The sequence below is a fragment of the Danio rerio genome, chromosome 12 (genome assembly GCF_049306965.1).
Source record: "Danio rerio strain Tuebingen ecotype United States chromosome 12, GRCz12tu, whole genome shotgun sequence".
Classification (NCBI taxonomy): domain Eukaryota; kingdom Metazoa; phylum Chordata; class Actinopteri; order Cypriniformes; family Danionidae; genus Danio; species Danio rerio.
In genome coordinates this window covers 29,691,532-29,715,187 of record NC_133187.1, presented here as the reverse complement: position 1 = coordinate 29,715,187, position 23,656 = coordinate 29,691,532, and the positions used below count along the sequence as shown (strand labels likewise).

At 35.8% G+C, this 23,656-nt stretch overlaps 1 protein-coding gene across 1 annotated transcript in view; it reads right to left on the bottom strand.

Moving 5' to 3' along the window:
* cacna1g (calcium channel, voltage-dependent, T type, alpha 1G subunit) overlaps positions 1-23,656 on the bottom strand; it is a 403,764-nt gene that overhangs the window by 232,235 nt on the left and 147,873 nt on the right. The window contains exon 3 of the mRNA XM_073918537.1: positions 16,007-16,118. Within this exon, the coding sequence (XP_073774638.1) occupies positions 16,007-16,118 (112 nt within the window). The remainder of the gene's footprint in view (positions 1-16,006; positions 16,119-23,656) is intronic.

Below are 23,656 nucleotides of genomic sequence, written 5' to 3'. Positions count from 1 at the left end.
GAGGGATTCCCTCCAGCCAAAGTACTTGCACTCTGACAATGCAGGGAATGTTAATTAAGCCGCAGTGGAAAGCATTTACTGTCGTGCGGAATATTATTCAGAGCCAAGTGCTAATGTATTAGCTCATCTCTGATCTGCTTGTATTTTACATTTGGGTTATAGAGCACTACAGCTCCTGCCAATTCAAAGTTAATGGTAACACACAACACATCCATAAACAATACTGTCAGAATGAGGACAAGAGGAGAATCTGTGCGCTTCCATTTTGCATTAAGGGTCTGAGGGAGGACATTGTCTCAGACGGAGATACTATGACCATGCCCTAATGCTTTATAATTTTATGACTTAATGGAAGCATATGTTGAACACAAAGAGAAAGACAAAGGATACTGAAATCTCATTTTAAAAATATTCTGCCTTGTGCATTTACACTAATCAACATGATGTTTTCTGCTTGTATAGGCTACAATTGCTAGTTTTTGAATAATTAAAAATAAATATATATTACAGGCATGAGGCCAGTAATAATGTACTTATCTTGGTATTTGTTGATTTATTTTAAATAATCATAAAAAATATATATATATATATTATTATTATTAGTAGTAGTAGTAGTAGTAGCAGTATTAGTATTATTAGTATTATAATATTTATAATTATTATTAATAACATTACTATTATAAGTATAATAATAATAATAATAATTATTATTATTATTATTATTATTATTATACTATTAATAATTATTATTATTATTGGGCGAAGCAGTGGTGCAGTGATGTCGCCTCACAGCAAGAAGGTCGCTGGGTCGCTGGTTCGAACCTCGGCTCAGTTGGCATTTCTGTGAGGAGTTTGCATGTTCTCCCTGCGTTCGCTTGAGTTTCCTCCGGGTGCTCCAGGTTTCCCCCACAGTCCAAAGACATGCAACAGGTTAATTGGGTAAGCTAAATTGTTCGTAGTGTATGAGTGTATTAGTGTATGAGGGTAACAGGCCCAGACGACAGGCCGGCCGGAATGTGTAAAAAAGTCGTTATCATATGGATAAGTCTAAATGCAAGACTTGTTCCAAAGAGCCAACCCCGCAACCATTCGGGACTAAGGCCAAAGAAGAGAATAATAATAATAATAATAATAATATTAATATTAATAATAATAATAATAATAATAATAATAATAATAATAATAATAATACTTAAACATTTTAGCAATGCAAAATAGTATAACTAAAAATATATATGAATAAATGTATTTAATAATTTGTATTTTGTTGTTCATTTAATTATAAAAGGATAATAATTTTACATTTACCATTTTTAATAAACGAATGAACAAATGAATGGGTAATACTTTAGAATGATGCTCCATTAATTAATGTTGGTTAATGTAAAGTATTTACTAACATTAAGTATAAATAATCCTTTAAAGCATTTATTAATCATTGCTCAACATAAACTAAAACATTATTAAATCCAAAGTTGTGCTTGATAACATTACTTAATGAACTGTGAGTTAACATGAAACTTGAACTAATTAAATTGCATTAAATAATGCAAGGATAAATAAATAACATAATAAAAGTAATACTAATTGTTTGTTCATGTTAGTAATTCCTGTTAGTTCACTTTAAGATGTTACCAATAAATGCTATACTCAAAGCCAACAAGCAAAACATAAACTGGCCCAAAACTCTATATTGTACGTCCTCATTATTGGCCCCAGCCACTGGTGTAAAGTAATAAATTACAAATACTTAAATTTAGATTGAGTAGCTTTTCTCAGAAATTATAATTTACTAAGTATTTTTAAAAATGTGTACTTTTACTTTCCCTTGAGTACATTTTATTGTGTAGTATCGGTACGTTTATTAATCTACTTTCCTTCAACCTGCAGTCACTATTTTTTACTTGTCTATGGGTATTAGAAAAATCAGTGCTGTGATTCCTGTCCATTCAAATTGTACTTAAAGGGTAAATAGCATCATAAAGAACTACCTCAAGACATGGGTGATCTATTATTGCAGCAAACTGTTTGGAAGCATTAAAAGTGTCCAAGAAGATGTCCAAAATCTTTACACACATTGACACAGAGCCTGTTAAATGCATGTCAGAAGATGAGAAGATGACAGATGTTTACTGTATGATGACCGAAATGGCCTTAAAGACTCAGCAGGCACAAGATGTCAACATAACGTTAGATTGAAGTTGTACCTGAATGTTGTGGGGATGTTGCATTTTGTTTGGAAATGAAAATCGGGTTGATGTCAGAACTCAATGTCATGCTGACATCAATGTCCAACGTCCAACCTAAAATCAATTAAATATCAACATCTAATGATGTTACAGCTTTACATTGTGTTGGAGTTACCAATATTACATATAGCAGATGCTAGATTTTAGTTGCCATACCTGACGAATAAATGTCAGTTTTAGACGTCAATATGACTTATGTTGGCTTAACGTTGTATTTTGGTCACTTTCTAACCCAACCTAAAATCAACCAAACATCGATGTCCTTTGACGTTGTTATTGGTGATCAAAATAAGGTTGTCCTTAGTCAATGGCTAGACATTGAATTTTGGTCACCTGACATCAAACCTAAATCTAAGCTAATATCAATATCTTATGACGTTGTGTGCCTGCTGAGCCATAACTAAATGCACTACAGAATTTTACGTTTACACACATCCACCAAATACATGTAAATGCATCAGCTTTTAACAGCATAATACTCACTACTCTTAAGTACTTTTGAAAGGTCTACTTTTTACTCATACTGTAGAACAGATATGTTTACTCTACTTGTACTACATTTTTAAGCAAGTAATGGTACCCAAGTATGGTTACACTTTCCACTATTGGCATTACACTTCCACTAGCATTACTGAGTGATCTTAAACCCCAATACCTGATGATAGATGGATACAAACATAAGCAACTGTCAAATTACATAATAAATGTTTTATTCACTGTTCCTATACAGCTCTTGGCTCACACAGCTGCTTACGTGTGCATATATAAATCTCTATGGGCCCCTTCTATGGTTCAACAGCTCGCTCCAAAGATAAACGACACAGACCAGGGAAACCCCTCGACAAAATGCTCTCAAAGACTCAACAGAGCTCCGAACTTAAATATTCTCTACGGTGCTTTTTTTTCCCCTCACACACACATACACACACGCACACACACACACACACACACCCTATATGAATATCTTCCTCTTTATACTTCACTGTCTCTCGTCTCCTTTGTTTCAGCAAACCTCTTCCCATATTCCTCCTCCCCTCCTTTTCCTCAGCACATCATCCACCCATTTCTATTTAATACATGTCATCCTTCTCTTTCATATTTCTGGGGAAGCATTCAAAAATAGCTCAGAGAGAGTCAGTCTCATCCGCGCATGTGGAAAGCGAGGGTGTTTTGCGCGCACGGTGATCTTTTGGCACTGAATAAATCTTCTCATGGTGTCCTCTTTGTTGTACAAATAGCTGAGTGGTGTATTGTCTGTGCAGCGAGTAGGTTATTCTAGTTCAACTGATGGCCTTTCCTCAGAGAAAAAAAAAACAATTCTTGAAATCCAGAACTTCTTCAGACCAGCCGTCCACCCCCGCAAACACACACACACAATCACACACAAATAGAGGAGGAAGCTGCTGCAGCACACGTTCACTGAGGGTAAACAAAAATATCTTCTGCCTTCTTACTAATTCTTCTAATTCATGTGTGCGGAGAGCAGTTGCTATGCCGATGACATCATGCAGTCTAGAAGCAAAGTGAAGAGACGAGTAACAATGCAGCAGGAAAACACCAATCATCACACTTGCCGTAAATCAACACTACAATGCATATCTAGACTCTGATACTTGTTGGAAAATAAAAAAATAAATAAAAACAAGTCATCAGGGTGTGCAATTTTGACACATTAAATACATTTTTGTTTAGATAAATATTGTAATGATTTGATGAGAATGTTTTCATGCTGTTTGCTTTGCTGGTTCAGGCCTGTCAGTGATTAAAAAAAAAATGTATTATTTAAAAATTAAACTAATAAAATAAAAAATAAATAAATAAATAATTTAAAAATAATAAATAAATACAATACAATACAATACAATAAAATAAAATAAAAATAAAATTTATATAAAATAAACAAAATAAAATATATAATCAAAAAATAAGCAAATAAAATAAAATTACACAAAAAGTAAAATTACATAAAAATAAAATAAAAAATAAAATAACAAAAATAAAATAACATAAAATAAAATAAAATAAAAAACTAAATAAAAATTAAAAACTAAATAAAATAAAATAAAAACAGTCCCAGCATTGAGTGATTCATTGAATCAGTCATTCAAATCATTTATTTAAAATGGCTGATGTATTAAGAAACTAATTAAGTGGCTCACTTGATACTTTTTCAATTGAAATTCATTCAGGAATAAAACACAGCAGTGTTGTACTAAAATGTATGTTTTAATCTAATTTCATTTGATACTCATAATAACTAGTGTAGGGCCATCTAACTGCTTTTCTATAGTCCAGAAGTAATCACTGCGTACTCAAATTACTGTGAGTCATTTATATCAGGAATTGTATTTCACTAAATAGTTAAACTATATATTTATATGTAGTTTTACTTGAGTAAATTTTAGCATTAATGCTTTAACTGCTCTATTTTACTTCAAGCTGTAGTCACTATTTTATCTGTTCTTGTCTACGGTGAGTAACTATGTAGAATAGGGAATCAGACACGATTCCCGCCCAATCAAATAAAAATTGCATCAGACAAACCACCCTCTAGACACAGATGTTTTATATATGAAACAAACATATACAGTGTGAAATGTACATTTCTCCAGGGTCTAACAGTGCTAAACAGTTACATGCAAAGACAGAGACAGTTCAGACTGCATGTCACTGATGAGAAGATAAAAGACGCTTACTACATGGCTGAATGGTAGTAGTAGGCCAAATGGCCTTAAATAATAACTAAAAGCACTACAGAATGTTACGTTTTCAAATAAAAGCACAGACTTCATCTTTTCTATCAGTGCTGCACAAGATTGATGTGCAGCAGTAAATGCTGGACACTTGTAGCTTGTTAGAGTGCAAAGGTGGTAAATCAGCATTAACATTATCAGATCTGGATTTTTGCCCCTCCTTTTATCAATTTATAGGTTACATAGATTTCAACCTGCTGTGATCTTACATCAAATTAATCTCACATTTTAAATTATATTCCATGCAATAATTAAACTTGATACACTCTAAAATAAAATGGCACTGATGTAAGCTACATTATTTATTTTCATGGTACAAAGTGGAATAATTTTCACAGTGTAATACTTCTCATTACTCTTAAGTACTTTTAGAAGAGATACTTTTCACTTATACTTTTAGGATTTAAAACAGATACTTTTACTCACACTACATGCTTTGGCAAGTAATAGTAATTTAACTTGAGTATGGACTCTTTCCAATTCTGTGTTCAGTTTACCTTACGGTGTTTAAAGTGACAACTGTCAACATGTTTCCATGTAGGTGAATGGAAGTCATGTTTTTTAGAGATGGAATGAGATTAAATGATGACAGAACATCTACTTTAGGATTTCTATGGATTGTGATCCATGAGATGCATTTGATTTGGGATAGAAAGAATTTTGTTGTTTTTTTTTTTTGTTTTGTTTTTTTGCACTCATTGCTTCATGCATCTGGTAAGAAATAAACCACCATCATTATCTGACTGATTCCAAGTCGAAAGGGATTCCCCAGTGAAATGGCTGACAAAAAGAACATATGCTCACTTTACCTTAAGAAAATGCTAGGAAAATTAATATAGGCAGATCATACTGTACTGTACAAATGTTTGTATCTCAAACCACAAAGTATCGTACCATGCACACAAACAATTTTACAGAAACTGAAACAAATGGGAGAGGATCACAATAACAATCTATTCAATCAGTAGTGTTACACACACTGAGCACCACTCACATTGATGTGCTTCATAAGTGATTCTCCTCTTAAACATGATACTGCTTATTTTCTGCCCCAGAAACCACTTATCTTCTAACTCAACTAAAGCTTGCATAATAACACACGCGCGCATCCTAATGCTGCAATCTGAGTTCACCCACAAATGAAAATCTGCCACCATTTACTCCAAACCTGTGTGACTACACTCAGAAAATATATATTTTTTGATTGTTTTAACTACTTATTTAAAACGAGTTGAAACAACACAAATCTTGAGACTTCAATGGAACAACAATTTTTTTTTATGTTCAAGCTACATACATTTGTTAAAAGTGTTAAGTTAACCTACTCGATTTGTGTTGGAACAACATGAATGAATTGTACGGAACCCTGTATTATTTACAGTGTAGATGAAGTTTTGCTGAATTTTTACACTGTAAAAAAATGCTGGGTTCCACATAATCGATTTGAGACAACATTAAGGAATTAAGTTAACTTATATATTTTTACAAATTTAAGTGGGTTGAGCATAAAACAATCAAGTCATCCCCAAAAAAAACGCAATAATTGTGTTGTTTCATGCATTCATTCATTTAATTATTTTCTTTTTGGCTCAATCCCTTTATTAATCCAGGGTCGCCACAGCGGAATGATCCGCCAACCTATCCAAAACGTTTTACATAGCAGATGCCCTTCCAGCTGCAACCCATCATTGGGAAACACCCATACACTTCCATTCACATACATACCATACTGTGGGGAAAACTGGAGTACCCAGAGAAAAACCCACGTGAACACGGGCAGAACATGCAAACTCCACACAGAAATGCCAACTGACCCAGCCGAGGCTCGAACCAGCGACCTTTTTTGCTGTGAGGCAAGAGTACTGCCCACTGCGCAACCATGCTGCCTGTTGTTTCAGCTAATTTTTAATAAGTAGTTTAAACAAACAACACATTTTGACTGTACAGTAAGTCTTCACAATGAAAGTTGATGTGACTAAAATAAAAGTAAAATATTAATAACTAGCTGACTTTGTTCTTTTAAAAAAGGCAAGTAAACCAGTTTCTTTAAAAAACCAATTGCCTTAAAAATATTTAAGTCAACTTTAGAGTTTCAATGGGTTTGCTCACTTTTAGTAACACCAACTGTCAGTGACTTCTTTACTTGAAATAAAGTAACTAAAGGGGCAGGACAGTGGCTCACTGGTTAGCACTGTCACCTGACAGCAAGAAGGTTACTGTTTCGAGTCCCAGCTGGGCCAGTTGGTATTTCTGTGTGTAGTTTATAGGGCTGTCAAAGTTACGTATTTGCTTCTTTGGTTCACCGCGATGCAGATGAGGACAATCAGGTATCGGTTCAGTAATAGATCCTAACTGGTTATTATGTACTAATGTCATTTATCTCATATGCGCTATATTGTGGTAGCTTACTATGGCGAGAGAAATGAGCGTGAGTAATTAAAAGGCTCCAACTCCTTAAAAAACATCGAAAACTCTGCACATGTTCCCTCTCCTCTCGGCTGTTACAGCAATTCTGATCCAGATACGAGCGTGTGTGCAGAGTGAGTTTGCTCCATCACGTGGATCAACTGTGATCGCTGCTGTGGTTTATCAGTGTCACTAGCCATGTCACCCTGCAGCCCAAGACCGGTTACTCACTGAAGCCAAGCAGGGCTGAGCCTGGTCAGTACCTGGATTGGAGACCACTAGGGAACACTAGGTTGCTGTTGGAAGTGGTGTTAGTGAGGCCAGCAGGGGGCACTCAAGCTGTGGTCTGTGTGAGTCCTAATGCCCCAGTAAAAGTGAAGGGGACACTACAGTCAGTGGGCACCATCTTTCGGATGAGACGTTAAACCGAGGTCCTGACTCTCTGTGGTCATTAAAAATCTCATGGCACTTCTCATGAAAGAGCAGGGGTGTAACCCCAGTGTCCTGGCCAAAGTCCCTCTATCAGCCCTTATGATCATAGCCTCCCAATCATCCCCTTCCACTGAATTGGCTCTATCACTGTCTTTCCACTCCGCCAATAGCTGGTGTGTGGTGAGCGCACTGGCGCCGTTGTCCTGTGGCTGCCGTTGCATCATCCAAGTGGATGCTGCACACTAGTGGTGGTGTGGAGAGACCCCCCCTTATGATTGTGAAGCGCTTTGGGTGTATGGCCATACACAATAAATGCGCTATATAAATACACATTATATTACAATTACATTACATTACATTACACTTATTGGTGAACAGCACCAAAGGGTTACAGCCAATCGCAGCCCTTTCTGTTGAGTGCGTGACCAATCATAGGGCTTAGAAAGCAAGTGGGACAATATTTACATTCGTTTATTTGCTGTTAATGCTCATGCTGTTCTGTGCATGTACTTAAGTTTTGTTTGATGCATTCAAAATGTGTGTTTTCTTTAAGCAGATCAAATTAAAGGTACAGTTAATTTATCTGACTGCTAAAGGACAACACTGTATTACAAATACATTTATTCATTAATTTTCTTTTCGGCTTAGTCCCTTCTAGCTGCAACCCATATTTGGGAAACTGCTGGAAGGGCATCCACTGTGTAAAACGTAAGCTGAAATAGTTGATGGTTCATTCCGCTGTGGTGACTTCTTAAATAGAGACTAAGCCAAAGCAAAATGACTGAATACATGAATGAATGAATGAAGTAAAGTAACTAAGTAGCTTTTTTAGTCTAACAACTTTTACTCCATGAAGAAATAAATATTATTTTTTGTTGATTTTAAGAAAACTAGTCATACAGTTTGTGTTTTAGAACAATATGTAAGTGACTGCATAATTACAAAACAGCAATGGCAAAAGAGGAGAGGAATGCATGCAGAAGAAAAAAAAGGGAAGAGGAAAGCACTGAAGAAATAAATGATAATGTGTTGTGTGGGCAGAAGAGAAAGGGGCACAGAGAGAAAGAGAGAGACAGCAGGCATGATCCCCGGCTTTATTGTGTTTTCCATGAATTCCATTATTCCACCCAAGGCATTCGTTTTGGAGCTCACGCCGAGGGCTAACCTGAGTCACGTCCGCTATAGAGCCCAGCCGGGTCTCCCTGACAGTGATGGGAGCTGATTTTACGTCTTTGTAAATTTCCTGATGACCAGGTTTGCAATCTTATTTCTGGCAGAGCACACTAATTTCCATATGGCAAGAAGGAGAGTGATTTGAAAGAGTTGTTGGAGAAGATAATCTCTGTACATTTTCAGATCGCAGAGATGAAACGACCCAGGACATTTATTTCTGATGAAAAAGCAAAAAGGGGAAACTCACCAAAACCAAGTTTTAGCATTCAGAAAAATACACGTTTACAGAGTAAGAATCAGGCAAAGGAACTGATCTGTTCCCATTAAATCCAAATGAAAACTTGGCATTATCCATGGAAAGAAAGCAATCTCACCCAGGCACGGCGGAGAGTAAAACGTGATGATTCCAGGAAACTCACAGCAAGAAAGTGCCTCTAAATCCAATCCCATTTCAAGTTTAATACTGAATAAATGTGTAACATAGCTATTACTAAATACATGTGCCTCTGCAATGCCATGACCACTCTTAAAATGATCATACAATAAGGGAAATAAATATTGAACACGTCACAATTTTTTTTCAGAAAACTAATTTCTAAAGGTGCCGTTGACATGAAATTTTCACTGGATGTTGATAACAACCAAAGAACTCCATATAAAGAAAACAAATCTAATTAGTTTACAAATGAATCTATGTGTAATAAAATAAAATGATGCAAGGAAAAAAGTATTGAACACATTAAGAAAAGGGGGTGTAAAAAGACAGTGAAAGCCCAAACAGCAGCTGAAATGTCTCAGTAGTTCTTCAGCAACCTATTGCCCGTCATCATTGTTAATCAATATTAGCTGTTTCAGTCCAACATCTACATTAGCAGGATGATGAAGATGAAACCAGGGTGGACATTTCAGCAAGACGAAGGTCCAAAACACAGCCAAGAAAACTCTCAAATGCTTTCAGAGAAGAAAAAAAAATCAAGCTGTAGAATGGCCCAGCCAATCACCTGACTTGAATCCAATGGGACACCCAAATTAAAGATCAGATTTAATAGAGAAGATCCACAGAACCATCAAGATTTTTACTCTCTGTTGGAGTCTGTTACACCGGACCAATGCATTTGACTTTATTTTCCACATTAGCCTTTAAGCTGCCATCACCAAAGAAGTCTTTAATATAAAGTATTTAGTACATTTCAGTAGTTCAGCACTTTCTTCTTTGGTTATTTCATTGTTATTACACACAACAAATTTTTCAGATTTATTTATTTTTTGTTTCATTTATTTTTTTATGTTCGTATTGTTTGGTTTTTACCAAACTCTGGTTCAATTCCATGTCAAACAGGTCCTTTAGAAATATTATGCCCAGGAAAAAAGACATGATGTGTTCAATGCTTTAGAATTTTCCCTGCTGTATCTTGTATAAGATTGTGATGTGCTCATGCAGTATACAGTATATATAACTGGTTCAGAAATTACCCGGAACTTGTGGCAAAAGGGAGTCAAATCTACAAATAAATAAATAATTAAAGCAGCAGGGTGGCGAAGTGAGTAGCGCTGTCACCTCACAGCAAGAAAGTGGCTGGTTTGAGCCTCGGCTGGGTGAGTTGGCACTTCTTTGTGGAGTTTGCATGTTTTCCCAGTGTTCGTGAGGATTTCTTTCGGGTGCTCCGGTTCCCTCCACAAGTCCAAAGACATGCAGTAGAGCTGAATTGGGTAAGCTAAATTGTCTGTAGTGTATGTGTGTGAATGAGAGTGTATGGTGGTTTTCAAGTGATGAAATGCAGCTAGAAGGGCCTCCGCTGCGTAAAACATTTGTTGGATGCATTGGCGGTTCATTCCACTGTGTCCACCCCTGATTACTAAAGCGAATAAGTCAAAAAGAAAATGAATGAAGGAATTAATATCTGGGCAGCACAGTGGCGCAGTGGGTAGCACGATTGCCTCACAGCGAGAAGGTCAATGGTTCGAGCCCCGGCTGGGTCAGGTGGCATTTCTAGAAGGTCACTGGTTCGAGCTGCAGCTGGGTCAGGTAGCATTTCTGTGTGGAGTTTGCAGGTTCTCCCCATGCAGGCATGGGTTACTTCTGGGTGCTCTGGTTTCCCCCGTAGTCCAAAGACATGCACTATGGGTGAATTGAATAAGCTAAATTGGCCATGGTGTATGTGTGCGAATGCGGGAGTGTATGGGTGTAAATAAAGGGACTAAGCTGAAAACAAAATGAATGAATAAATAAATATCTAAAATAATATTACATTACATACATGGATACAAAAACACACCAAAACAAATAATAATAATAATAATAATAATAATAATAATAATAATAATAATAATAATAATAATAATAATAATAATAATAATAATAAAGATGATTGCACATAAAAATATATATTTATTTATTTATTTTATTTATTTATTTTTTTTAAATAATTTATTTTTCTATATGGTGGTAAAGCTGAAATTTATGATTTTTATTTAACATGTCAACATATGATATTAAATTATATGAAAACTGAAATTATATTTTTAGGTCATATAGAAAATTATTATTATTTTTTTTTTTTGTAAATATTTGACTAATAAAATATCAGTCTCTCTCTTTCTCTGTCTCTGCACAAAAATAATATAACTTACTTTTTCCAAGACAATGTGCACTACAATTAAAGGTATTTTCCAGACTTCCAAATCCACCCTAAAGGCAATCCACTGACCAACTGATGTGTGATTTACGTGAGCGTAGATAACATTATCACAATCCCATGTCACTGGCACAACGAACAGTGAACCTGACCCACTGTCGCAATGTAAAGGTTACAGACTAGCATCATTCATTACAGCAAGCATTAGCTTAATAACTCTGAAATAAGAGGCGATTCACCTCGTGTCACAATCAGTGGCATTGTATTCTGAAGTGCCTGATCACAACGACTGTCTGGATAAGTGGGCTTTGGAGGTGAGTTTTAAGCACTTCATTTAGTGTGGTTTAATCCTCTCTAGTTCAGGCCATTTCAGGCTCATTTGTTTTTATGTAGCCCTCCAAATGCTTATGACACCCACATAACAGAGAGGAGAGTGAGACACACAGAGAGAGAGAGAGAGAGAGAGAGAGAGAGAGAGAGAGAGAGAGAGAGAGAGAGAGAGAGAAAGAGGGAGGGTGGGGGTAGAGAGATTGTAAGGATTATATAACTTAGAGGCCACTAGAAAAATAAGTTTAAGGAATTTATTTGCTCTACTTCATAACAGTGCAGTAGATGGAGCATAAAAAATATCTGCCTTTTTTTTTTTTGGGAAGACATTGGGAATTTTTTTAATAAGAATAAGAAAATGAGGCTAAATAGGCCAAATCCTAATTTTTAAGAAGAAAATATATATAGAACTTTCTGAGAGCTAGAAATTTAAGTTTTGGGTATTTATTTCCTTCACTTGATAACTGTATATTGAGCAAAAAAATTATCTGCCATTTTTTTTTTTTTGTACAAGACATCAGGATTCAATTAATTAGAAAGTGAAAATGAGGCTAAAGAGAGGAAATTCTAATGAAAAAAAAAACTTTCTAAGAGCTATAATCATATGTTTTAGGAATTTATTTATTTTATTAATTTACTACAGTATATGGAAAATAAAATTCATTGATTTATTCATTGACGTGGAAGAAGTGTCAATCGCAAGTGACTGACATGTTAAGTCAATGCAAATGTGTGAATAGACGATAGGAGCGAATGACGGGGAATATACACGAACGGCACGGTGCGAATTGAGCGTTTGACGCGCCTAACATGCGTTTTGCGCAAATCACTCGAGTTCAAAAATCTGAACTTAAGCGGACATTCACGCCGCGTTAACCAATCAGGAGCTTGCTCTTGGGGGGTCGTGATTGTGATATAGCACCTATTGTTGATGTCCCGGGGGAAATCCTCCAGCCGACACCGACAACAGTTCATCAAACTGGGCTCGGCTCAGTCAGAAGCATCGCTGAAAGTCTCCATCATTCAGGTTAAGTTACCAGAGGAGTTTATGAGCTCACAGAGCTGGATGCACCTCTGAAAGGATCTAGTGGGCTCAGACACGGCCCTAAACATATCGACGCTGTTTTTCAGCCTTCATAAAGCACATAAACACTGTTATTTTCTTAATGAAATCCATGTTAGCCTTTTAGCAACTAAGCTAACCCATCATGCGAATCCGCATATGTTTTTAAGTGAATTTGATGCTCGAATGAAGCATATTTGGCGTGCTAATGAAGCGGGGTTTGACACATAATTGAAGCAAGTAAACTCAAATGTTCACACGGCTATTTACACGCGAATTTCGCGATTTATCCGCGCGTTCCGCATCTGCTGTGAACACAGCATTAAAGGTTTTTTTAAAGAACTTTAAAATCAACATTTTATATTGTTAACTTCACAGTATAATGAAAAAAATAAATGTAAATAAATAATTTTGTACATTTAGTCATTTTTATATATATTTAATTATTTAATAATATACATTTCCAATTCCTGCACTCATATTCTTATCTTCGAAATCACATGATTCTACAGAAATCAACTATAATACTTCTTTGTAAATGTCTTTACTTCTTTTTCAATTAATTGATTGCATCAAAGATTCATTCATTCATTCATTTTCTTGTCGGCTTAGTCCCTTTATTAGTCACATTATATTAATAATTAATTAATATTAATACTTTATTAAGACATGCGGTATAGGTGATTTGGGTGAGCTAAATTGTACCGTAATGCATGTGAGTGAATCTAAGAGTGTATGGGTGTTTCCCATTGATGGGTTGCAGCTGGAAGGTCATCCGCTGTTGTGGCGACCCCAGAATAATAAAGGGACTAAGCCAAAAAGAAAATTAAAGAATGAAAGTAATTACAAGTAATATAATGTTGCAAGAAATTCATTCATTCATCTGGGGTTGCCACATTGGAAAGAACACTTCACAATTACATGTAAGGGGTGTAAAGATACATTCTAATTGATATCACAAAATATAAATGTGATGATGCAAATCATGATGCATTAAAAGAAAATTTGCAATATGAAGCCTATGTAGTCAGCGTACTATATTTATAAGATATGATTGACCCAAAAATTTCAATTCTGTCCTTATGTATTATTCACATTTACATATGCATATTCACATTTTCACAGGCGAACTTGGATTTGTTTACCAAATAGAGAGAACATGTGCTTGCAAATACGTCATTATACAGTCGAGATACTACAGTAGATGCATTGAACATGCTCAGAACTTTTTGTCCGTGCTGCTAATTACAGGTAATACAGTTGTAAATCACATTCAGTTATTTACAACGCGTTTGCTTCATATTGAGTTGATCGAATCATAACTTGTGTGTTCATAAAAACGATCCTTTTCTGTAGTGTCATCATATTCTCCCTAATGGAGTCCTGATGTCCCCGGTATTTATATTTGAATAAATTACCATTGCCCCTCTCTAATAGAGGACAAGAGTGAATTGTTTTGAAATTGCCGAGTCCCCAAATGATAAAAGACATCCACAGCAGAGGATCTAAAGCATAAAAGAGAGACTAGCTCTCTGATATCCTTAGGGTAAAACGCTCATCTGTTAAACAAAGCAAAAGGAATTTAGCAGATTGAAATCAAAGGCTCTGAGCCATGTTCCCGAATCAATGATAAACCAGAGCGCTGTCTTTCCTGTGATAATCTGCTTTGAATTACAGGCGAGGATCTCTTTGTTGCCTATCACACCACATGTGGTTTTGGGCATTCCTGTGTCTTTTGGAAGTCAGTCAACACAACATGCTTCAGGATATCTAGAGAAACCCAGCGCGCTCCACCAGAGACGATGACAAACGCCTCAAAATAACCTCTCTTCGTTTTTGGAGTTCTAACACTTGTTTGATTTCACTTCAAACCCATGTCCAGTAATTACATTCTAATTTGTTCACATTGTAATCTATTCTTTGATCTATTTAATGAACATCAGTTTCTGAAGGGTGAAATACTTTTGACGATGTGAAATACGGTAACTGTTTTCCATTTCGCTTGGTTTTTATTACTTTTTAGCAAATGGCTGATCTCCATTTCTTGCACCCATTAAACCATCGTCAGCAAAACATCTACATTATACTTTAGAAATCAATTCTAATGCATTATAAATAGCTTTCTTTTTGGATTAATTTAATGCATGACTGCAGAATAAAATCAAGCCAGTTTCTTTCCTTTAAACTAAAGTTGTTTTTTTTTTTTTTAAGAAAAGTGCATTGAAAAAAAAAAAGATTAATTATATTTACTCAGTCTTTTTAAGTGGTTGCAAACCAAATTTAAATGGGCTGAATTTAAACAAACACATCAAATTTAGTAATTTTTAATTATTATTTTTATTCAGCCCATATATATTGTTTGCAATGAGTTAAAACCACATAAACCACAAAAAAATAGTAAATACAATGAATATTTTTTTTCAGGTTAAATGTGTTTGTGTCTCTCTTTCTTTAAAAAGCCGAATTGATTAAGAAATATATACTTCTGAAAATTTTTCTATTAAAATTGATTTTAAAAAAAGTCAGCAAAATGTAATGATAACGATATAATACATGTCTATGTCAAATAACTTTCGACCAAATAAATGAGTAATCCACTGTACAAAATAAAAAATAAAAAATGCAGGGTTCTACACAATTTTTTCATAATGTCCCAACTTAAATCCATTAAGTTGACAAATTTGACTGGATTGAACATAAAACAATTAAGTAGTCTCCAAAAAAAAATCTAAAATTGTGTTGATTCAACTCATTTTAAATAAAGAGTTTGAACAAGAGGTAAAAGTAATTTTGTGAGTGGATAAAATGGATATTTGCTTTAATATAACCTCCTTTTTTTAGCTCTAACATGTTTAATTTAATTTCAAATCTATGTCCAATTACATTTCAACTAGTTTTCCCTTTATTTGATCTATTTAAAGAGTGTGTGGTTATGAATGGTGATGCATTGTAGATTTGAACCCTTACCTCCAGTATCTTGCATCGCTCTGAGTCACAGTGGCTGTCCTCGCACGGGTGAAACATCCCCAGAGTAACACAGTTCAGCAGGATCACCAGCATACTGGCCCTCTCGAACCACGTGGGAAGAAGCAGTCAAGGAAAATATGTACACATTGGATACAGTCATAGACATAGCATATGTTTTGTAAAGAATTAAAATGAATGACATTACTGAAGCCTAGATACAAGATTCAAGTTAATGGTGGAGACATTTTCGCTAGCTTAGTACATGAAAAATGCATGTGGCTGTAGTGATACTTGCAAAAAAAAAATAATTAAATCGTTTCATGCACAGCTCCCTCCAGTTTTTATATATAAAGCATGTTCTATTTTCTCAGGAAACTGAGAAATTTCATGATTTATGTTTTATGTCTTTATTTAGAGTTGAGAATTGTATTGGGATGCTGATCTCTGTTTTGTTGACTTCTGATGATAAAAATTCAACTGTCCATTTTAAGTGACTAATACAAAAGTTTTAGTGGTTTGAAACAATGTATTGTATAATAAATAATATGCAGACATTAAAAGTAGTGGCGGTTTATGAACAGGTTGTTGTATCGTAATTTACAACACCAAACCAGACAAAATATCACAGTAAACTACTAAAAATATCAGTAAAAATCACTTTTTCAAACAATTCAACATCAAAAGTTGAAGGAAACATAAAGGTACCACAATGCAATTAAAAATCATAAATAAATAATATTAATTAAAAAAATCATATTTCAAAATATGGAAAATTGGTAATTTACTAATTTTTTTTTCCAGTGTACAGCTGATTATATGTTTCGACAAATTAAAAGGTTGATTGGCAATGCTATCTTTTTTTTTTATCTGTTTGAAATAACTTACTACACTAAATAAGATCGAAGAACACTTACTGTATATTTTTACATGAATGCGAAGAGCTGCATAAAGTTCATATGATGCAACGTTGCTATAATGTGCACAAATGTAGTGGACAGGTTGAGGCATTCTGAATTAACAGGGGGAATGTCTGAGAAACATACATTCTCCAAAACAACACAATACAGTACAACGTAACAGCAAAGCCTCCAAAAATTCAGCCAACAAACATTGAGATGTTGACAACTCATCTGCATTATACTTGTTCAATTTGTAAACATAACTTGCAAAATAACCAAAAGAAAAGACTAAAATAATTTTATACCTGGAAAATAACTGACCCCAAAAAATAAATGACCCCAAGTTCCTTCATCCTTTTAGCGCACTGCTAGTAATTGATCACGGGGTCTGTAAATATGTAGCTGGTTCCTCCGGTGCCACATACCCATCCAGGTATAAAATCTTTAAAATCTAAAAGCACAAAAGCTTCAAATCCACCAACGCAATAATCAAGACAGTACAGCTGATGTCGAAAAGCAAAATATCTAAAGAAAACAGACAGATGAAACATCAACGAATTACTGAAGATGCAAAAAAAAATACAATAGACACCTCTGTGTAAACACTTACATGTTGTGATTAAAAAAAGACTAAAAACTAAAATAAATAAGAGTTTGGAGGATGCCTTGGGCTTAAAACTAATCAATAACATTACATTAAATTTGTATTTAGGTATTTGTAAAGGCAACTGTCATATTATAAATTTATGTACCAGTAAGAATTGGAAAAAAATCACATTAATTTTTGCAATCATGCACTGAGGTAAAAGTGTTTTGAGGTGAAGCACTATTATATGATAATCGACTCTATATGTCATGTTCACCAGCGATAAAACCACCAGAGGTCGCTGGTAAACACTCACAGCCACAAGAACTACAAATCTGCTGATAAATGGACTACAAGAACCAGTCATGCTCCACACACACAACCGGTTCCAGATACTGACTGATTGCATACACACAGCTGATGCTGCTCATGTACTGATTACACACACATATATACAGCTCACTTTGAAACCCTCATTGCGGAGTCTTGTTTTCCCGTGTTTTGACCTTAGCCTTGTTAGCCCATTTGTCTTAGTCTGCCGCCTGCCTTCTGACCTCTCGCCTGTGTTTGACTACGATTCTGGATTGCCCTCATACATCTGTTTGCACCTGTGTTGACCATTCCTTGCCTGACCACTGAATAAATCTGAACGTGGATCCAAACTTCTGTTGTCAGTGTCACCCCTAGTGGTTACACTATAATTATAATATTCGTGATTAATTGTTACTGTATTACTACCTTTAGTTTTCATTTAAACCAGCGAATTGTATGTATAGGCATTCCTAATGCTGGTAGAGGCATACAGTAACAACTCATGTCACTGAGACCAGCAATAAAATTTCAAATATAGTACAACTAATGCTAATTCATTGTTATCTCATTTTAATCCAAAAGGTGTCCCTTTATACTGTTATAATATGCTTTAGAAAAGGTTAAACTGCAATAAATCACCACTTTACTGTAAGAGATCACATTTAGTTATTACAGCTTTAACAAATAACATTTCAAAGGCTAAAATCACTTTCTCTGTCAGGAAAACAAGGTCAGTCTCGATAAACGTATTACAGGCCCAATGGTGCTTTTGTCATTATGTTCGTCATTATTTTTCTTGATTTACTTGTGGGAAAATAAATGACCCCAAGTTCCTTCATCCTTTTAGCGCACTGCTTGTAATTGATCACGGGGTCTGTAAATGTGTAGCTGGTTCCTCCGGTGCCACATACCCATCCAGGGGTCGAGCTCGCACATTTACATCTAAATTAAATACAAGAATGCTAATGCCTATACAGGGTGCCGTCTGAGCAAAGTGGCACCAGACAGAAATCAGCTCATTTTTCACAATTACTGCCATCGGAGGGCCCAAGGGGACACTATTAAAGCATCCAAAACAACATAAGAGGATGAGCTACCAGACAGGAAAGTTCCCTGCCAGCAGAAACTCTGATCATGGTCAACAATATTGTCCTCCAGCATCATAACTGAATAAGGAAACTATGCGACACGTTAGACGTCAAGAAACAGGTTTACAGTGGGCCTTTTATGTGATCACACTTTCACAATAGCGTCATGAAACAACCAGCCTCGCTGCTGTGTACAGATATATGAGAAGTCATAAAGTTCAGTAATGTATCTCTCGACACATTCTTTGTTCAGAGAAATAATTTCTGGTGTAATGGCTTGACACTGGTGTTATGCTATTTTACAGTTCTTGACCATAATGAACATCTCCAGTTGCATAAAGGAGCTCAGGCTGTAATGTATTCTGCATGAATAATGTAAACAGACAGAATGTGTCTTATTCCACCAGAAAGGAGGAAGACTAATTACGAGCTGCTAACTTCTCTCCGGCATCATTGATCTATATACACTGAACAAGAGATGCAAGCGAGAGACATTCGAACTGAAATTTGTGAACGAGGAAAGCTCTGTTAAAAAGGTTGAGTAAAAAAAAATTATGATATACAGCAATATTTAAATAAATAATGTAAGTAAACCATTGTTCAAAAGTTAAGGGTTGGAATAAGTTCCACATTGATAATCAAAATAAATTTTACATCATATATGAAAAATAATTTCCCTTTAAAATTTGATCCCAATTTTTATTACTGTAGGTACTTACATCAGAAAAATAGGTACAATGTACTTAATGTAATCATACAGTATTGTATGAGGACCCTTGACGTGGGATAAAGGTAAGGTTAGAGACAGGCCTGGGGGTATAAGTAGGTTTAAAGTTGAGTTAAGGTAAGAGATGGGTCAACAGTGTGATTTTTCAGTGAGTTTTTTATAGGAAGCAATACAATATTATATCATACCTGCCAACATTCAAGTTTTTCCCGGGAGTCTCCCGTACTTCAGACATCTCTCGCATTGTTCTATCTCCCAGAAATCTCCCGGAATTCCACCACACCCCCTCACTTTTGGTACAGTCCCCATGCGCACCGAACCTAACGAGCAACCATCTACATACCCGCTTTCCGCTTTTCAGTTTGCGCACACCTACCACCCCCACTCTTCAGTTCGCACACACCTTCCACCCCCACTCTTCAGTTAGCACGCACCTTCCCCCCAGTTCATCACTTCGTGCACACCCCAAAAAACCTCCCCGCCCCTGCTCTTCAATTTGCACGCACCAACGGAGAAAATCTACCGGATTTTATGATCCGAATGTTGGCAGGTATTTATTATATTTGTGCAAAAAACATTAGATTAGTCAGTACTAAAGCCAAATTTGGACCTAATCTAACAAAATAACTTCCCATAATGGTCCAAAAACTAGTAGACCCAAATTTATATGTTATAGAAAAATTATTATTATAATATACAAATTAAAAAAAGAGAAAACAATCTTGAGAAACAAAAAATAAAAAATAAAATGTTGAAATTTCGTAGGTTGTAATTTTTTTTGCAACAATTTGCTTGGATCTTTATCTTTAAATTTCTAAATATTTCTAAATATTTTTGGTGGTTAAAATATTATTTTAATAAATATATAATAAATCTGTTTTGTTTAACTGAACCAAAATACATTGCCTATGTTTACTGAAAAATGGATAAAAATATTCATTTTTAAAATGGGGTGTATTCAGTAATTCTGAGCACAGTATATGCAAAATAAGTATATTGTGCTAAATAATTCACTTAAATGTCAGTACATGGTAATTCTAACCAATAACAAACTTTAAACGGTAGGTAAAGTATTACTTTTTTTTTTGCTTGTTAATGGTAAAATTATCTTCCCCAGTCTGATATTATATTTACTAGCATTATCTTTCATACAGTCACACACAGTCTTCCTTGTGGGTTTTGTTTTTATCATGTGACCTTCCCCATGTGCTCCATTTGTTGATGTTCATCTGTGTCACCTGTGTTCATCCCCTGTATGTAATCATTGTCATCGTTCCCAGTGTATTTAAGTCCCTGTGTTTAGTCATTCGTTGTCCGGTATTCTCTCTGTTGATGTCTTGTTTGTTGCTTGTCTTCACCCCATGTCCTTCCAGTGTTCTTCCTTGTGAGTAAGTATAATAAATCAACGCATTTGACAATCTTGCGAGCCTGTGCCTTCCCCAAGTGAACTCGGGGCGTTACACATACTGTGCACTTTTTTTCTGTGTCTTTTTATTTATTCATTCATTCATTTTTCTTTGGCTTAGTCCCTTATTTATCAGGGGTCGCCACAGTGGAATGAACAGACAACTATACTGGTATATGTTTTACACAGCGGGTAATGCACCCTAACCCTTCCAGCTGCAACTCAGTACTGGGAAAGACCCATGCACAATCACACTCATTCACATATGGTACGATTCACCTGTACCGCATGTCTTTGGACTGTGGCAGAAACCAGTGCATCCGGAGGAAACCCCTGCCAACACTTGGAGAACATGCAAACTCCACACAGAAATGCCAACTGACCTGGCCAGAACCAGGAACCTTCTTGCTGTGAGGCAACAGTGCTAACCACTGAACCACTGCACCACCTCTTTGAATAAATTTTATATTTAAGTATATAATAACGTATTTTGAAGTAAATTACTCAAGCACATGGCATATATCCAATGAGAAGAGGTGTATCAGATCACAGTTGATCTGTGGAAACTGACTACTATGGTAAAATTATAAAACTTTGCAATTGATACACGTCACCAAAGTTGCAAGTGCTTTCTAGCAAACAAAGTCCATAAAGAGTACTCCATTCACTACTCGAGCACTGATTTATTCCAACACTCTCTAAGATTGTCTCCACTGATGCAGTGTGTGAAGACCAAATTAAGTTCTTTCATAGCTCGTAAGAACAAACAGTATGTAGATACATTTATCAAAAGTCCTGTATAATTTAGAATGAGAATACTTAAAACCATAACATGAGCAGAACTGTGAGTCAGTTGTTGCACCACTTCTTACAGCAGTTCTCTGGAATACAATCTGATCAGCATCGGCTCATTATGAAAAAGTAACCTTACAGTGTATACATTTCTGGAGATTAGGAATTATGTAGCCAGAAGTATGCATGGCTGCATTTTGTCTTTAACAAGAGCGATACGAGGCTGAATGACCATTCCTTTTCTCGATTACCAGCTGAACGCCGCTTACTGCATGCGAACGGTTTGTCCGGTAACTTGACATGTATGTTGGCGCACTTGGGAAGCAGAGTGAAGTTGGCCGTGACAATGGGGTTTGAGTCCGGTGAAGAATGATTCCAGAAACCAGATAAGCCAAAAAAATAAAGTAAACGAGTAAATAACAGGGTGAGAATGTGGTAAAATCTGAAAATGTGGTAAAAATAAGGGAGCTTTTCTTTTTGGGTTGGCTATTTCTTGCTGAGTTTAGGGAAGGGTGGGTGGGTCAATCGGGGCTTTTTAAAATATTATTGGTTGGCTTTAGGAAAGGGGGAGGGTGAGGGTATCGGTCTGTTTTTCAGTCAGTCAGTTGGTCAACAGCCACTTCTAGTGGATTTACATGAGAACAGCAGGCGTGAATGGCACACGCGAGAGAAATTTAAGATCTGAGAAGGAGGACACAGCGGCCTCTGGCGGATTCGTGAAAACATAAACTGCAAAAAAATGTAGTTCCTGGGAAATATTTTGTGCTCTCCAGATATGTATATAGGGGTACATAATTAGAATGGGCCAGGGTTGTCTTTTACAGCTTCTTGATCTTGAAAGATTTATATATATATAACCTGTATAAAACCATACAATGAGCAGAACTGTGAGTCAGTTGTTGCACAACTTCTTACAAGTATACGATCTGATTGGTCACTTTCCACTATCTATAAACCTTTTTCTTAGTTGCTGCATGGAGGGCGCCATAGCGACCAGCATCTTCAGGTAGAATGTTTAGAACTTCCATTTACAGCGTTTACAACTGGTAATTTGCGCTCCGAAAATGGGTTTTAATGGCGTTTTAAGTGGATTACGGAGTGTTTTGTGACAAAACTTTGAAAGGTGTGTGTTAAAGCTGTTTTAATCTTTCAGATGTGGTTGAAGCTCGCGAGAAAAACGTTCTGCTAGTTCACGTGTCTGCTGTCAGAAATACAGCATGTGTGTTTTCCAGGCCTAACAACTCTTAGCTCAGCGGCTTTTCAACACACACAGGCACCCACACACACGCAATACTTCACTGCATTATAGAGCAACCAGATTACTGGCATGAAACCTAACAAGTCATGCAATTTACAAAAATGACCAATAAAAGTCTGTTACTGATCCTCTGCTGGCTGATTTGCATGTTGATTCTAATCGCGAGTCGTTTATGTTTCATTTAGTGAGCTGTATTTACCACGGTTTGTGTTTTTCTGTCATTTCAAATTATCACGTTATTTACAATTTGTCAGAGTTATTAAATCAGTGTGTTAGTGGCAGGGGCGTTGCTAGGGTCGAAAGGGATAAGGGGCTTAGCCCCAAAGATCCCCCAATCCACCCCCCGAAAAAAATAATGTTCTAATTCACCCCGCTAAAATACCACCACTTTCAAAAGGTAATCTACTTTTATAATAGATTTATAAATGGTTTAAAACTGATTTTTTTCAATTTTCCTCAAAATAAGGTCATGTGGGCATTGTAGCACTTTAAATGCAAGTAATGCCTGTTTCATTCATTCATTGAGCAGAAATTCCAGATATGCCTCAAAAAAGTAGTAGAACAGTCCAAGAAATCCTTAATA